Source organism: Aethalodelphis obliquidens, unplaced genomic scaffold (assembly GCF_003676395.1).
Source record: "Aethalodelphis obliquidens isolate GAN/ISIS:26980383/991018 unplaced genomic scaffold, ASM367639v1 scaffold25, whole genome shotgun sequence".
Taxonomy (NCBI): domain Eukaryota; kingdom Metazoa; phylum Chordata; class Mammalia; order Artiodactyla; family Delphinidae; genus Aethalodelphis; species Aethalodelphis obliquidens.
Window position 1 is genome coordinate 29,261,652 of NW_020837969.1, and position 14,825 is coordinate 29,276,476.

Genomic DNA, 14,825 nt, shown 5'->3' on the forward strand with positions numbered 1-14,825 from the left:
CTGGCTTCCTCAAGGCTAGTAGGTGCATCTCTCTTCTCTGCCCTCTGACCTTCTTTTAAAGGGCTCACCTGATTAAATCAGGCCCACCTGAGGATAATCTCCCTTTCTGTTAACCTAAATCAATGGATTAGGGACCTTAATTACATCTTCAAAATCCCTTCCCCTCTGCCACATAACATGACATAATCACAAGAGTAACATCCCATCACTTTCGGCATTTTCTATTTGTTAGAAGCAAATTACAGGCCCCACCCACGTTCAAGGGGAGGGGATTATATAAGGACATGGGTCCTTGGAGGTCATCTCAGAATTCTGCCTGCCACAGAGTCCAAGAGCTTCTGGAGAAAACAGCCCTTCCGTGAGGGGTGACTGGAGTGGATGAAAATTTCATGAGATCAGAACTATTCGTTAAAGAGTTCACATGGATCTCTCACTGTAATGGGTTGAACAGTGCCGCCTACCAAAAGGTATGTCAACCAGAACCTCAGAACGTGACCCGATTTGGAAGAAGGGTCTTTGCTGATATAATTAAGGCAAAGATCTTGAGACGAGATCATCCTGGATTAGAATAGGCCCCAAATCCAAATCCGATCTGTCCCTTACAAAGACACAGCTGTGCTTTTCTATGAGACAGGAAAGGAGAGGACACACAGGGATACTGGGGGAAAGTGAAGACAGAGGTAGACGTCAAAGCTATGTGTCTGTAAGTCCATGAAAGCCAAAATTGCCACAGCCATCAGAGGCTGGGAACGGGGCCTGGAATGGACTCTCCTTCAGGGCCTCCGGAAGGAACCAGCCCTGTCAACACCTTGATTTCAGAGTCCTGGCCTCCAGAACTGTGAGAGAATGAATTTCTGTTGTTTTAAGACTCCAAGGCTGTGGTCACTTGTTGCGGCGGTCTTGGGAAACGAGCACGCTCACTGTCCCCATGTGAGTTAATGTCCAGGAGATGGGCTTGGTGGCCACAGGTACGACGCGAACTCAGACTCTACAGAAATGCCAGTTCCCAGAGATGCCCTAGGGGAACCAAAGCAAGGCAGCCTTGTAAGCCAAGCCACGTTCATTACAGAATGTAGGAGATGTCCGTTCATTGTTATCCTTTTGTTGCCTCCCTTCACTGATGAATGTGTTTGATTCAGCAGCTATTAAAAAAAAAAAAAAGCGAAAACAACGGTAGCTTAACAGGATAGACATTTATTTCTCTTTCATTTAAGAGTTTTAAACATAAGCAGTTCAGGGCTAAAAAGATGACTTCACACCGTTGGACACCCAGGCTCCCCATGTCTGGTTCTTCTGCCGTTGGCAACACGTGGTTGCCATCTCATGACCCAATGTGGCTGCTTCAGTTCTTACCATCACATCTGCATTCCAGCCGGCTGGAAGTGGACAAGCGGACATGGGGGATACACCCTTTCCCTTTCAGACGTGGAAGCTGCACACTTCAATCAGCTAGGACTTAAGTCACTTAGTCACACCTAGCTGCAGGTGAGGCCGCAATGTGTTTTTAGGGAGGCCACGTGCCCCAATAAAACTTAAGGGTTCTGTTACTCAAGGAAGAAGGGAAGAATGGAGAATGGACAGCAAATTCTGCCCACAGGAGACAACAAACACAAAGTCTGACTTGACGAATCGCCTCTCAAATCTGGGGCCCAGGGAGATGGGAGAAAAGGCTCGTAACTGGAAATCCAGGAGTGCATAGCATGCCCACTACCCTTCTGACTGATTATAGGATGAAACAGAGCCTGGGAAATGTGGGTTTGAGACAGCAGTAATAAGATGAGCGTGGAGAGTTAAAAGTGTTCCTGCTTCCCCATCACACCCTCAGCTGTGGGTAGAATTGCGTCCCCCTAAAAGAGATGTTGAATCTTAAACTCTGGTACCCCAGAATGTGACCTTATTTGGAAATAGGGTCTTTGCATGTATAATCAAGTTAAAATGAAGTCTTACGGAATTATGCTGGGCCCTGATCCAATGGCTGGTGTCCTTATAAGAGGAGGGAAATTTGGACACAGACACACGGGGGAGAAAGCCAGACAAAGACGGAGGCAGAAGTTGCAGTGAGGCAGCTATGAGTCAGGCGACACCCAGGCTTGCTGGCAGCCACCAGAAGCTACAAGAGGCAAAAGGGGATTCTTCCCCCAGAGCCTTCGGAGGGAGCATGATCCTGCCAACACCTTGATTTTGGACTTCTAGCCTCTAGAACTGAATAATTTTCTGTTTGTGGTGATTTGTTATGGAAGGTTTAGCAAACTAATATACCATCTCCCTCTTCCGGTTCCTTAGGGTACATTCTCACAAATGTACCATAAAGCACAGACATCTAAAAGTGCCCTCTCTCTTAAACCTTCTGTCCATCCTTAAAATGACCTCATTATAAATGCTGCACCCCAATGGTAGGGTGAGCCAAACCATGACCAAAAGGTCAGGCACAGGCCAGATCAGGGTCTGATCGTGAAAAGAGAGCTGGAGGGGGAGGTGTACAGTGACATGGAGGTGACACCAGTGGAATCAGCCTGAGGTAGGGATGAACCTGTGGAAGAAAGACCAGGCAGGACATGCCCACAGTGACCAAAGGCAAGTGGGTCCAAGATCCAGGCTGTCAACAGAAGCAGGACCAAACAAAGACCAAAGCCAGGAGACCTGGGACTAGTCCGAGCTCCATACTCTATGACACCCCTTACACTGGTGGAGCCCTTTCAGTTTCCAAATCTTTTCACATACAGCCTCTCATCTGAGCTGCAAAACCAGTGTGCAGGAACTGAGTAGAGCAGTAATATAATCTGCGTTTGATTCACAGGCAAACAGAGATGTTAAATCACTTGCTCTGTGTGACTGATGGTGAGCAGCGAGTGCAGGGAAAAGAACGTGAACTTGGGAGCCTGGTAGACTGGGTTAGAATCAGCACAGCAAGCTCTTTGATTTCTATGCAGCTGTATTTTTTCTTTGTTGTCACTACAACATAACATTTGGAGAGCACCTCTTAGAGTGTTGGCATATTTATTGATGGGTCATTCCCTTCCTTCCTTTTTTATTTGTTTTTTCCAGCTCCAAATTCCGTGCAGTGTTGCCTTTCATTGACTAATCTTGGCTACTCACAATTCACCTCTCTAGAAGTCAGTTTCTTCATCCATTTTATCAAAGGATTGGGCTAAACCATTCCTAGGGTCTCTTCAAGTTTTTGCAAGTCGGGGCAACTTGCAAACTCTGTCCACACCTGTTGTACCTTAAACCGCCGTCAGGGGGCGCCTCGCACCGCTTATGCCTTGGATGGAGCGCAAAAGCTCTGCATAAACGCTGACGCTGCAAAGCTCTGCCTAGGGCTCCCCAGAGGTCGATGAGAGCCAGCCGTCCCAGTCACCGTCATTCCCCTTCTAAAGGCAAGAGAGGAGAGAAAGGGTTATTCTCCGTTTATTTTATAGATGAGGAAACTGAGGAATGCATTCTGATTTTCCTTAATCCCATAATAGGATGAGCTATGAAAGAGTCGATGGCCCTATGGAGTTTCTGCTCACCAGACAGTTGAGCATCATCTTCAACTGCTCACTCATTGGCCTAAGGCAGACTGTCCGCAGGGCGTTTGGCAGGGGGCTGGGGCGGGCATTAGCAGATCTGTACCCCCATTGCCGGCTCCCATTTTTTCCCGGGACAGACACACAAACAAAGACATACTCCCTCCGCCAAGAGGGTCTGAGAGGGAGCCTGGATCTCTGGCTTTTAGGATGGAACCATAAAGGAAACTGTTTCCATGGCCTTCACCTGTGGCCCCAGGACGACAGGGAGAAGCCGCTCAACTCTGTAAGGGTGGAGGGATGAAGCTGGTGTGGAATGATAGCCCCGTGACCCCCCACAAGGACCACAGCCTGCACTTACCATCACTCCCCAGAAGAATCTACCACGGGGAGAGTCCTAGGAATGTCTGTTATCAACCTCCCCCTCCCCCTAATTCTGCCTGCCCCTCAGCAGTCCCACCTGATGCAGAAGGAAGGTTCCCTCTGAAAAACCCAGTCACCCCTCATCCCCTGTCCTCCAGCTCAGCACTCTCCCCTCCCACCCCCTCCCTTCTGCCCTCGCCCAGGCAGGGCCAGCTGTTCGGAGGGCCCTTTTGTTCTCACTGGTCTGTAAGTCTTCACACCCCTAGGCTCCGAGGATGGTTGTTTGTCTTCCACAGTTCAAGTGCTCAGGCCCCGTGCTAGCGCTAGCGCAGGCATCCGAGGATGTGAATCTCCCTCAGCCTGACACCTGGCCACAAGTTGCTGGAGAAATGACCAGAGCAGCCGGCTGCCTCTCCATCAGATGCACCGGTGACAATTCGCAGACGGAGTCCACAGCCCCGGTGCAAGTCTAAACACTCCAGAGGAGACTGACAGCTGGCACGCGGGTGCACGTCGAGCAAGACTCAAGCCTTATGAGCCCCTGGTTAGCGTTCAAGGACAATTCTACACACCAGAGAGCGCTTCCTCCCCCAAATCATCATTCTCCCCTGCCTAGCACTGACTGGGCAACTTCCCTCGGCGATGCTGGGAAAACATCCAGAGATGGGGAGAGAGCAGAGGCCCTCTTACGTGTCCCCAGGCTAAAGCAAGACTTCCCTCTCCCCTAAGGGTTCAACAGCTGCGTCCTTGCCAAGAAACTTTCCATACCTCAGACACCAGAGATCTCACACTGCTCTGGGTCGAAAAGGAGAAAGTCATCTTTGGTATGCAAACATCCTAAGAAATAAAACCTGGACTCCTGGACAAGAGAAAGCAGCTGAGGCCAGGTCCAATTCACAGGCAACACCCATATGTGGAAACCCACCGAGCTCATCCTCAGGGCAGATCAGAGTTTCATATCCCTGGAGCCCCTGAACTTAGCCAATGCATTGTATGCTGCTGTCATCCAGCACGTTAAACTTTTGACGATTTAGTGGCTATCCTGTAAATCAGCCCGGACAATGGTCTCTGCTTATGGAGTTTAAATAAGAACCCACAAAATGACCCGGGGATTTCCACAGCAATTTTCTTTCCATAGGAAACTGCCTGATAAAGTTCATAAAAATTGAAATAAGGGGAAAAAATTATCAACGAGCTCAAACTTGTAACTCCAGTTTTACTTCAAGAGGATAATATAGGGCTTCCCTGGTGGTGCAGTGGTTGAGAGTCCACCTGCCGATGCAGGGGACACGGGTTTGTGCCCCGGTCCGGGAAGATCCCACATGCCACGGAGCGGCTGGGCCCGTGAGCCATGGCCGCTGAGCCTGCGCATCCGGAGCCTGTGCTCCACAATGGGAGAGCGGGAGAGGCCACAACAGTGAGAGGCCCGTGTACCGCAAAAAAAAAAAAAGAGGATAATATAGATTCCTGCCTCTCAGGAAAGGGAGTGGGAAGGTAGAGGTTATGGAAAGGATGGGAAATGTCAGAATATATTTATAACGCAAGACATCTGCCCAACACAAACAACGGTCTGCATGTCCAGACACACACACGTACAGCACCAAACAAAACTGGTTCCTGAATCCACCACCGGCTTATAGCACAAGAGCTCCATATGCCCTGATCCCAGGCACAGCAGCCCCATCCTCCTGTGGACACACTGCTCAATCCCGTGGGTAGAATGGCTTCCAGGAATTTTGGAAAGGGTGGGGAGACAGGAGTGTCAAAGGCTCAAACTCCATCTCCTTCACCCAAACAGACTTCATTTTTCCTTTCATGAGGATTAAGAAGAAAGGGGCAAGGATTAGTCCAAATTTATTGCCTCGGTCAAAAGCCAGCTCTAAGAAGGGAGAAAGTGGATTATGCAAAGAAAACAAATGGAGAGAAAAGAGGACAATGGATACTCTGCATTCAGTAATATTTATTAATTTGATTTTAAAAGGAAAAGAAGGAATCCATTCTAATGGTTCCCCTCCCCACGAACCCCAAGCCCCCCAAACTCTAAAGAAGTCCTTCTGACCCTGCTGTGAGGCAGATCAAAGCCATCCTGTGCCTCGAGTGAGGGAGGCTGGAGCTTAGAGGGCTGTAGTGAGGGAGCCAGGAACCAAACCCCAAACCTTGACCTTTTCTAGCTGCTGCTTCTCAGCCTGGGTCGCCAGGGCCTCCAGTACACTGACTGGTTCATCAGGGTCTGGGTGGCAGAAGGAATGGAACGAGGGTGCTCTCTTTGCCCTATGCACACAGCACTCAAGTGAGCAAGGGGATGGGTGCCCAGGCAAAGCCAGCCCGGCTGCTGCAAGGACAGCCAGACACTCAGGCTGCTGAGGTAGTGGTGAAGTTCAGGGGTGGGGTTTAGAAAACGTCTCTCGGAAGGAGAGAGAGAGAGAGAGAGAGAGAGAGAGAGAATGGTGAAAACCCACTTCGTAAGGGTTCCCCCTCCCAAGCCAGACCCCCTCCCCATCTCATGGCTCAGTGGTCAGGGCAGAGTTTTCCAGCTCGGAAACTCCACAGGGCTCATTCCGAACAGGCCAGAGGCTCTCCAAAGGTTCTGGATCAATGGAGTTGTTTCTTCAAGGCCTAAGAAAGTCCCCAGGAAGCCCTGAAAAAAATGGAGATGAGGTATCTTGGGGTGAGGGGGCAGAGGGTGGGAACAGGAGAGGGAAATGGGTGAAGCTCAGGGACCTTGAGGGGCACGTGCGGTTACACAAAAGCCTCGGGGACCCACCCTGCCACAAAGCCCAACCCAACTTCAACCCGGCCCGGTTCCTACCCGGGAAGAATTCGCACTCACACGTTCCTGAGCCTGTCTAGCCTCCATCCCAGAAGTGGATTCTCACCTTCATAGCTATCAAACCTTTCAAAGAAACCAAAGCTGAGCCCGAGGGCTTTGGGGGACCTCTGGTCTAGTCAAAGCCAGCCCAAGAGGTGGCAAGAAATCTGGGCAAAGAAACAGCTAGAACACCAAAACTAGAGCTGACCAGGCGAGGGGGGCCCTTGGGCACAGCGGGACCCACCCCATCCCGGGCCCCCCCTTGCTCCTGGGGTGGAGAACAACCGGCCCGCCCTCCTTTGCTTCAACCCCAGGGCAGGGTGGGTTGGGATGCGGGAAAAGAAAGGGCCCTGGGTTCCACTTCGGTTCCCTACTCCATGCCCCACTTCCCTCGATGCAGAGACCCCAGCCCCATCTTCTCCTACCGAACCCCAAGCTCAAAAAACTGAAGGGGCTTCCCTGGTGGCGCAGTGGTTGAGTCCGCCTGCCGATGCAGGGGACACAGGTTCGTGCCCCGGTCCGGGAAGATCCCACATGCCGCGGAGCGGCTGGGCCCATGAGCCATGGCCGCTGAGCCTGCGCGTCCGGAGCCTGTGCTCCGCAACGGGAGAGGCCACAACAGTGAGAGGCCCGCGTACCGCAAAAAAAAAAAAAAAATTGACCGAAGGAGATACAGAATGCTTCCTGATCCCGAGCCGTCAACCCCTTCGCCTTGGCTACCTACCAGTCGAGCGGTGGGCGCTGCCTGGATTCTGCGGGGCTGGTCAGGGTCGCGGGGGCGGGGAGGCGGCGGCGGGGTGCTCCTCGGGCCGGCAGCGGCCCAGCAGGCGGCGGAAGGCGCTGCGAAAGTCAGGGCTGCGGCAGTAGATGAGCGGGTTGAAGGCAGAGTTGGCATAGCCTAGACAGTTAAGGGCGAGGAAAGCGGGGTCGGGCACTAGAGAGGGGCCTCCGAGGGCGCGCAGCACGTTGACTACAAAGAAGGGCAACCAGCAGAGAGTGAAGTTTCCCATGATGAGCCCCAAGGTGAGCAGGGCGCGGTGTTCCCGCAGAGGCAGAAGGCGCGCCGGCCGCCGACCGTAGGAGGGCACCCCTGCGGGCCAGGCGCACGGCCCCGCCGGGGCGGGGCACAGGGAGCAAGACCGAGCCCGCGGAGACTCCTCTGGCGGGAAGCGGCCCAGCTCCCGGAGCAGAAAGCGCAGCTGGCGCGTAGCCACCGCGAAAAGTCGCGCGTAGACGAAGAGCATCACCAGGAGCGGAAAGTAGAAGGAGACGGAGGAGAGCGGCGCGTAGGGCATGTTGGAGGCGAAGGCGCAGCAGCGCGGATTGCAGTGGCAACGCTGCGCCTCGGCGTCGGCCCCGACGCGCCACCATTTGCTCATGATGGGCGCAAACGACACCAAGGCGGACACGACCCACACCGGGACCACTGCTGCCCGGGTTCGGCGTTTGGTGACCAGCGCGCCGTAGCGCAGCGGGTCGGTCACGGCCAGGTAGCGGTCCACCGCCAAGGCGCACAGGGTTTCCATGCTGGCGGTCACACACAGCACGCCCACCGAGGTCCACACCTCGCAACCGGTGGCGCCCAGGGGCCAGTGGCCGGCACTACCAGGAACCCCACCACCAGGTCGGCTGTGGCCAGCGAAGTCACGAACATGTCGGTCATGGTCTGGAGTTTCGGCGTCCGGGCGATGGCCACGATTACCAGCAGGTTGCCCCCCATGGTGGCCAGCACCGCCAGCGCCAACAGAGCCCCGCTAGTGCCACCGCCCACGGCACCCCGGGCAGCCCGCTCGCGTTGGCAGTATTGGGCGCCCGGGTAGGGACATCTGGCCATGGGGCCAGAGGGCTGTTCCCGTGCAGCCAGGGAGCCATTCCTAAGTCGCGCGCGGGGCGGGAGGGAAAGAGGGAAGGGGTCTCGCAGCTTACCCGGCTCAGGGGACGGGGCAGCGGGCCGTGGGAGCGATTCCCCCGGCCTGGGCCATCCTCCCCAGTCGACCCGCGAGAACGCACAGCCTGCCCCCGCTCCCACGCTGGGTGCCACCACTGGGGAGGGGGTGGGAGGAGGAGTGGCGGCCCTTAAAGGGGCAGCGGCCAATAGTCGCGACGCTCGGCATCTGTAGGGAAATTGGGGCGTGCGTAGGGAAGCACGACGGATGCTTGACTCCTCCATTAGCCAAATCCGGAGTAAGATGTGTAAGAGGTAGGTCACGCCGTGTGTTCTCTGCCACGATGTGTCCGCTCCTGCCATGACCGGCGCCTGCGCTGACACACTCAGCGCAGCGCTCCAGCGGCGTGGGTTTTCTGCACCAATTTCCCCGGAAGGTCCAGCAGCAACTCTCGAGGAAGACACAGGAGAAGCCCCCAACGCTTTACCTTGTCGGAGGAAAAGGTAACCCTCCCAAGGCAAACAAGACGACCCACAGCAGCCCCTCTTCTACTTGGGTGTCCCTCCCCCTAAGATATTGTAAGTTAAGTCATAGAGGGCAGCCAGGGTCTTCCCTCTTCTCCCAAGACCCCCTTCCAATGAGATCTGACCCCCTTCGCTTCTATCCACTTACCCTCCCTGTCGCTCTAGTTTCCCTTCTTTTTTTTTTTTTCCTTTTCAAATCTTCCATTTTCCAGGAGTCTTTATCATCGCCTCCTCATTTGAATTTGGATTTGGCCTCAGGTAGCCTAAGATGCTGAGAGTTTCCATTTCTCCGTCTTCCACATTGCCCCCTCCACACACTTTCCACCAAGAAGCTTCTAGGTGAGCCCCTTCTCTTAAAATGCTCCTGTTGTAGAGACGTGTTAAAAATGAACAAATGGGCTCCAGGTTGAGGCTTATCCACCATCACCCCCAGCTCTCCACAAATCTTCCATCACCATGGCAAAGTCTTCTCTCTACTTCCCTGAAGATTTTATTCACGAACATTTGAAAAGTAGAAGACACTGAGCTGAGGAATCCACACATTGCGTCTCGGAGCGTGTGGAACCACAGGCCTGGTATTTTAGTGTCCGTTGAAGTCTCTCTTACAATCCCATCAGAGGATCCCTTCACCTGAAGAAGCCCAGGGCCTCCTCCCTTCCCCTTTCCCTCACCCACACTGATGCCTGGTTCCCAGCCCGGCTCTCCCGGCGGCTAAGCCAGTTCCTCTCAAAGTGGGTGTGGGGAGATTAGGCTGCAAAACAGTGTTCAAGCTGAAGGGCAGGAAGGTACAACACCTTTATTAAGTCCTGTCGATCCGGAACCTTGAAACTTCTTGCCTCCTCCCCTGAAACAATGGGACAAAAGGGGGTGAAATTATCATGGAAAATGCCTCTGGTCTAAGCAATCCCTCTGGGAGGCTGAGCCAGGGCCTGGGAGTTAGAGAGACTGGAGGGGAAGTGAGGACCGAAAATTATCCTCAAGGAAAAAGAACCCAGCTGCCTACCCACGAGCAGGGTTGGTCAGTGGCTCCCAAGCAAATGCCTTTTGTGCCCATGCTGTACCCCAGGCAGGCCTTTGGATCCATGGAAGTGCATCGTGGGTAGAGGTGGAGAGGCCCGGCCTCTACCCCCAACCTCCAGTCACTACCAAGCTTTGCAGGCCCCAGCTGGCCAGAGTCTTGACCATGGCCGCTTGCTGACCATCAGGGCAGTCACTCCCAAGCTGGGTTTTGCAACACCCCAGAGAGTGTTGCCAGTTACCACAAAGGGGTGACAGAAGATTCTCCAAGAGTAATCTCTAAAACAAATCCATGTCATGCAGCAGGGTTTTTTGTTTTTTGTTTTTTCCAGGGTGCCAGAGTTGGTGGGGGGAAGGGAGAGGGGTGCCAGGAAGTCAAGCGGCTTCAAAGGCTGCTGTTGCGCTAGGGGTGACCTTGTTAATCTGAGGAACTGTGTAAAAGTGTTTACATTTCAAAAAAAGACAAGATTTCCCAAACCACGTGAGCGTGCCTGCGTTTGGGAAATGATGAGGCCCATAACCAAAGGAGACTGTGAGGAGAGGAATTAGGGCCCCTGTTAGTGGAGGCATTTAGGAGCCAGCAGAGAGCAGTGGCCCAGCACCTGGAGAGCTTCCTTCTTTGCTCTGGCCCATCTCCTATGCCACCTTTCTCAGTCTGGCCTCCCCACCTCACCGACTACCTTGGGGCCCACAGGGAGAAGGGGTCCATCCTTTACCACTTTGGTCTCTTTTTTATCGTGCTTTTGTGTTTCTTACTTTTCCCTTTTGACTAGGTGAGGCATCCACGTTATTCAGCCATCAAAATATACAAAATGTGTGTAATACAAAGTTGCCTTCAGCCCGGTTTTCAACTCCCTAACAGATAACCACCATTAATTAGTCTCTTGTTTATCTTTCCAGTAATATTTTATATATAAACAGGTCCATGCAAATACATATGGCTTTGTCATTTCTTTTCGACCCAAATAGTAGAAAAATATACCGACTGTCCTGAACGTTGCTTGTCTTACCTTAGCAATATATATCTGTGACGCTTCCATACCAATGCACAAAAGCCTGCCATTTTTAGTATTCCATTGGATGGTTATACCATAATCTATGAAACCGATCGGCTATTAATAGACATCTAATTTACTTCCCATCGTGCCTAGTAGATGACGTTGCAATGAATCACTTGTAATCGTGTCGTTTCACACGTCTGTGAGTATATTTGTAGAATAAATTCCTGTAAATAGAATCACTATATCATGCGGTATATAGTTTACAAATTTAAAAGGTATTACCAGATTTCCCTCTCCAGGCAATGTACCCACTTACCCTCTTGCCATCGCTTCTGATGGCCAGCGAGGGGTGGGAGGCAAGTGACCCGCTGCTTTGGGAAATCACCCAAACAACTGGCCCCAGGGAGTTAGGCTGTCAGGTCTGTAGAGGTCATCCAACTGTGGAGAGAAGCGTGCATGGCCCAGAGAGAGCTTTACCCTGGCCCTGGGCCCCCAGATGACCTTTGTTCTGTGCCCTTGGAGGTAGACTGTGCATGCGGACCTCTGAATCTGCCGAGTTCAGGCCCCTAGGCTGCTGCTGTCTGTGTGTTGAGGGCTCCAAGGATGCGGGTCATCCTGTCGTGTCAGAGGCCAGTTGTGTGATGGTCTGTGATTTAGAAAATGGGGTGAGCAGAGCCAGAAAGAGGCAGCAGCTGCCCTGCCCCATGGGCAGAAGTTCTAGGAGCAGGGTGTGCTCTCCTGCCTTTGTTGGTTTTAGCTCCTGGTCTGTCCTCCGAGCCTCATGACCGGGTCCATGCATGTGCATGTGGCTGTGTGCCTGTTTATGTGACAGGGTAGGAGGAAGCCTAGCTCAGGCGACTGAGCCCTGTACTTTGTCCAAGACTACGTGTGTTCGTGTGTTCAAGCTTTCCCCTCTCATCCTGTCTCTCTTCTTCCACTGTAAGCGTCCATGCCATGCCGTGCTTGAAACGCTGTGCGTAGGTGTGGCCTCTGAACAGCCGGCTTGGTGTTCGCTGTTTCTCCTTTTGTTGCAATTAGTCCAGGAGGGTAGAATGATGAGCTAAAAGGGGTCTGAAAGATCAAATCCAACACCAACATTCTACAGAATTAAAAAGCTGAGGTCCGGAGAGGAAACTGAGGTTGGACCATAATCTCACAGTGAAGGTTCATTCCCAGCAGGAGTACAGGCATCTGAGGAGCCGGGTCCTCTTCCCAAGCGCCTCCCCCACACTCCCTGGCAGTCTGCGGCCGGTGCCACCTGCCAGCCTGTCCTCTGGAGGGGAGGCAGGGCTCGGAGAGGACCACCGCCCTGCCCCCAGAGCTGAAAAGAAGCCCCCAACCTAGCACTTTCCTTGTCTTCTACAACATGCCGTGGCTACTCTCCACACATCTGCTGTTTCCCAAGGCAAGGAGCTTGAAGGAGAGGCAGGGAAGGAACCTCCATCTTCAGGAGCCAAAAGGTCCTCTTGTGCTAAGAGCTGGCCGGGGACAAGAGCCTTATATTCAGGCAGACACAGGGGTGGACGCTTAGGATTTTCTTGCAGTGCCTTTTCTCTTGTTCCTGGTCATCCATGAAAGAGGGGATCAGAAATGTTTCTTTCCCTCCTGCAGTAGGAAGAGAAATCCATGTTCTAATCTCTTTGAATAGTGATTAAAATCCTTGACTATTAGAGAGGCTGCTCCCCAGGGACAGGACAAGGTCACACAGCCCACCTGCAGCCCAGACAAGAGTTTCTTGGGGTTCAGGAAGGCACCCTCTCCCAGGGAGGTCGGGGAGCGATCAGGAGGGTGGGAGAGGGAGAGAGCAGGAGAAGGTGCTCACCAAGCCTCAGATCATGCCTTCCGAGTCACCCCTGGATACTGCTTCCGCTGATTTCTGTGCAGCCTGTTTCTTCGATTGGAAGCCTGGAAGAGGGCAGATCGCCATGCTGCTTGCATCTGTGGTCTCTTCCCTCCCTCTCCCTGGGAAGGAAATCTCCAACAAGGCTAGAGCCTGTCTGGCACTCAAGCTGCACGGTCTCTGGCCTTTCTCTCACATCAGCCCACAGTTTTCACCGGGAACAAGTACTGAACAAGGAGTATCCGGTGCTTGGAAGAAAAGGGAGCAAAACAAGAGGACGGTTTCTCCTCTGACGGGGAGACCCACGTCTTGCATATGAGACCCTCCAGTTAAGACGGAGTGAGGAGCTTTCCCGTCTGGAAAAAGGAAGGAAGCTGAGTCCCGCAAACCCTTTTTTTTTTTTTTTAATAAATTTATTTATTTATTTTTATTTATTTTTGGCTGCGTTGGGTCTTCATTGCTGCACGCGGGCTTTCTCTAGTTGCAGCGAGAACTAGAGAAAACTAGTTTTCTGGTTGGGGGCTACGCTTCGTTGTGGTGCGTGGCCTTCTCATTGCAGTGGCTTCTCTTGTTGCGGAGCATGGGCTCTAGGGGCGTGGGCTTTAGCAGCTGCAGCACGCAGGCTCAGTAGTTGTGGCTCGCGGGCTCTAGAGTGCAGGCTCAGTAGTTGTGGTGCACTGGCTTAGTTGCTTCACGGCCTGTGGGATCTTCCCGGACCAGGGCTCAAACCCATGTCCCCTGCATTGGCAGGCGGACCCTTAACCACTGCGCCACTAGGGAAGCCCAGGGCTCACTTCTTTTTTTTTTTTTTTTTTTTGCGGTACGCGGGCCTCTCACTGTCGCGGCCTCTCCCATCGCGGAGCACAGGCTCCGGACGCACAGGCTCAGCAGCCATGGCTCATGGGTCCAGCCACTCCACGACATGTGGGATCTTCCCGGACCGGGGCACGAACCCGTGTCTCCTGCATCGGCAGGCGGACTCTCGACCACTGCACCACCAGGGAAGCCCCCAGGGATCACTTCTTACTTGAGTTTCTTTGCTTGGTTTGGCTTACTTTCCACTCACATGCCTGGACTCACATCTCCCCCCAGATTAGGAAGTGATTCCAATGTCATGATACTATTTAAGACCAAAGGCAGCAGCCCCAGGAGCCAGGAAGGCATTCCAGGATGGTGTGATGGGAATAAGGGATTCCTGGGCTTGCAGGGAACAGGAAAAGCACTCAGACACCATCCGTGATCGCCAGGGAAACACCATGGGGCCCATGGAGGGATTATCTTTTTAACCACTTCTAGCATCTGGAATCCTCTCTATAGGCTACAGAAAGGAAGTCCCTGCAAAGTACTCTTGCCATGACCTCTTCCACCTCCTCAATATAAAAATGAAATGCTGCCCCTTCCAAATGCTTCCAGCCTAGAAACCAAAGGGTCCACGCTCCTGCCTTTCATTCCACTGTTCCCATTTCTCCTGGCCCCCAACCAAGCCCTCCACTCCTAATGAGCCATTGAGTACCAGAAGAGGAAATGTCAGCAGGATGGGGGGCCTGGTGGCCTCAGGGGCTCCAGAGCAGAGCTTAGCAGAGGGGGAAGGAGGGCTATCCCGATGTCATCACTTTTCAGGAGACCTCGGGCTTTTCCTGCCCAGCTGTGGGTAATGGGCTCAGCAGCTGGTGCTGGGAGGTGATGAAGCCTCTGAGGTCTTGAGCTGGGATCTTGGTTCCTGATGCACAGTGGAGACAAGATGCTTGGTGGGGACCAGGAAGCCCTGAGAAGAGCAGGATGAGAATATTCATCTTAGTCTGTTCTTTCTGCAAAATAACTGAATACCCCAGGAACACCTTCCTGGGCCTGGTGAGAAATACAAAAAGGTAGAAGC

General features: G+C 53.0%; 1 protein-coding gene across 1 annotated transcript; it reads right to left on the reverse strand.

The window, feature by feature from the left end:
- Positions 1-668: 668 nt before the first annotated feature.
- On the reverse strand, positions 669-8,553 carry ADRB3 (adrenoceptor beta 3). Its single transcript, XM_027123036.1, is given in 4 exon segments — positions 669-3,371; positions 7,406-8,278; positions 8,281-8,436; positions 8,439-8,553. Coding segments are annotated over 3 exon segments (1,104 nt in total). The 3' UTR covers positions 669-3,371; positions 7,406-7,445.
- Positions 8,554-14,825: the final 6,272 nt, after the last annotated feature.